Consider the following 2,500-nt stretch of genomic DNA (forward strand, 5'->3'; position numbering starts at 1 on the left):
TCAGGTTCCTCCTCCTAGGTGGGCTATAGGTCACCTTCCTCCTCCTAGGGTCTGCTATAGGTCAGGTTCCTCCTCCTAGGGTCTGCTATAGGTCAGGTTCCTCCTCCTAGGGTCTGCTATAGGTCAGGTTCAGCGTCCTAGGTGGGCTATAGGTCAGGTTCCTCCTCCTAGGGGCTGCTATAGGTCAGGTTCCTCCTCCTAGGGTCTGCTATAGGTCAGGTATCTCCTCCTAGGGTCTGCTATAGGTCAGGTTCAGCGTCCTAGGTGGGCTATAGGTCAGGTTCCTCCTCCTAGGGGGGCTATAGGTCAGGATTAGCCTCCCTGGGGGGGCTATAGGTCATGTTTAGCCTCTCTCCCTAAGCGGGGCTATAGGTCATGTTCAGCCTCCTAGAGGGGGGCCATAGGTCAGGATTGGCCACGTTTAGGTCTATGGAAGCAAAGGCCCCGTCGATCCCGGATGTCAATTCGCCGGCCGTTACCAAACAGAAACATTGGTCCCATTTTCAGGCGGGTGAGCCAAGGGGATCCTCTGTGGGAAGGGAGAGGGGGGACGAGGGGGGACAGGGGGGACGGGGGGGGTCGGTTAAGCAGCGGTGACATTCAACCATCCAGGGCACTTCCAACGTAGTAGCAAGATCCGTGTCTGGTCCTTGCGCCACGAAACCGCCACGGATAAAAAGCGCGAGGAACCCCAAAGTGAATCGTCACCCCCCACCACCGCCGCCACCGCCACCGCCACCAGCACCAGCACCACCGCCATCATCTGGTCTTCCTCTTCTGCTGCCGGAGGGCCTTCCTCCGCTTGGCGATCATGGCGTGCAGCTTGTCCACGCCCTCGCGCAGGCCCTCCCCGATGATGGCGCAGGCGGGCTGCAGGTGCCAGGGCGTGGCGGCGCCAAGCTCGCGCAGCGCCAGCAGCCTCTCCATCTCGGCCAGGCCCAGGGCGTCGCGCAGGTCCTGCTTGTTGGCCACCACCAGCACCGGCACGCCCTGGTTCTCGGCCAGCCGCGTGATCTTGTGCAGCTCCGTCTTGGCCTCCTCCATGCGCTCGCCGTCCACCGAGTCCACCACGAACACCAGGCCGTCGGCGCAGCGCGTGTACGAGCGCCACAGCGGCCGCAGCTTCTCCTGGCCGCCCACGTCCCAGAAGTGGAAGGACGCCGTCGGGGTGGTCCAGTGCCGTCGCCGCGGCGTACCTCCGCCCCCGCCGCCGCCGCCGCCTCCCCCTCCCAGCGAGAGCTTGATCTTCTCGCTGTTGAAGCCCTTGGTGGGCACGGTGTTGACGAACTCGTTGAAGCGCAGGCGGTACAGGACGGTGGTCTTGCCGGCGCAGTCCAGGCCCAGGATGACGATGTGCAGGGGCTGGAAGGACGGCAGGCCGGGCAGGAGGCGGTCAGACGAAAGCCCGTTCCCCATGGTGCGCGTCTGCTGCTGCTGCCGCTTCCGGCGTCACGGCCACCGTGGACACCAGAGGCGTGAGGCTTGGGGGGGGGTGGGCTGGGGGTGGGGGGGTGGGGGTGGTGGACGCTGGCCTCACAGCAGATCTTCAACAGTCTTCACTTATTACCAGGGCACTGCCGGTGCAGCAACAGGGGCCTGCAAAAGAAAATGCCAACAGTGTCATTGAAGTGTAAATACAAGCAGCAGCAGCAGCAGCAGCACACACACACACACACACACACACACACAATACGTATGCTGGGTTGGTTCTTTGTTGCAATGGGAGTAAGTAAATGATTCGTGCATATGAACTCGGATATGTCTTCGTCGTTGCAAAGACCGCGCGGCGATCCGCGTCTCTCCTTTCAGTGGAGATGAATGGACACGTTTAACAGTGGGGTGGACCGGTCCCTCATTTGCACATGTACGCGGCGGAGCAAAGGATTTCATACGCTAATTTCTATTCACTGGGTCACATCAGAGGGCCAGTCGGTAGGATGCGTTATTTGGGAATGTCTGTCTCGAGCAAAGCGTCCACCCTTGCATCAGGAACGGAGGTGGTGGGTTTGATTCCAGCAGGGCACCCGGAGACAGGCAGAGAGGTGTTGCTCGGCAACATAAGACAGACATAGAGGCTGGGCTTCATTAAAACAACAAGTGTTACAAAATAAAAGCCCAGACATATGCCACGGGGCTGGAGCTCAGGCTGAGTCTTATGATGAAACGGCACGCCGCCTGACAGCACAAGCCCATCCGATAGATTTTTAGAATGATTATTAAGGGTTGTGTATGTTTAATAAATGTTATCCTATCCATGTTGAGGAGGACTTAAGAGACGAGATGAATCGGAGCCACTTACCCTCATGGTGCTGCTTCACCCATCACGAATAGAAACGGATCGATAAACGCTGGAGACCTGCTGGCTGATCCTCCCGGGTCCGTGAGACCACTGGATCATGGGGTCCGTGGGACCACTGGATCATGAGGTCCGTAATACCACTGTATCAGGGGGGTCCGCGAGACCACTGGATCAGGGGGGTCCGTGAGACCACTGGATCAG

The 2,500-nt window shown here is 59.4% G+C and overlaps 1 protein-coding gene and 1 long non-coding RNA gene across 2 annotated transcripts in view; one reads left to right on the forward strand and one right to left on the reverse strand.

Moving 5' to 3' along the window:
- Positions 1-245, forward strand: part of LOC311365469 — a 1,468-nt gene extending 1,223 nt beyond the window's left edge. Inside the window, exons 1-3 of the long non-coding RNA XR_014639415.1 lie at positions 1-60; positions 123-152; positions 184-245. The exon at positions 1-60 is cut by the window's left edge and continues 1,223 nt beyond it. This is a non-coding gene — a long non-coding RNA (uncharacterized lncRNA). The remainder of the gene's footprint in view (positions 61-122; positions 153-183) is intronic.
- Positions 234-2,500, reverse strand: part of arl4ab (ADP-ribosylation factor-like 4ab) — a 2,298-nt gene continuing 31 nt past the window's right edge. The window contains exons 1-2 of the mRNA XM_084485008.1: positions 2,300-2,500; positions 234-1,596 (exon numbers count right to left, since the gene is read on the reverse strand). The exon at positions 2,300-2,500 is cut by the window's right edge and continues 31 nt beyond it. Of these exons, the coding sequence (XP_084341134.1) occupies positions 760-1,416 (657 nt within the window). The 5' untranslated portion in view covers positions 1,417-1,596; positions 2,300-2,500 and the 3' untranslated portion in view covers positions 234-759. The remainder of the gene's footprint in view (positions 1,597-2,299) is intronic.

The sequence above is a fragment of the Micromesistius poutassou genome (assembly GCF_964030765.1).
Source record: "Micromesistius poutassou genome assembly, chromosome: 20".
NCBI lineage: Eukaryota > Metazoa > Chordata > Actinopteri > Gadiformes > Gadidae > Micromesistius > Micromesistius poutassou.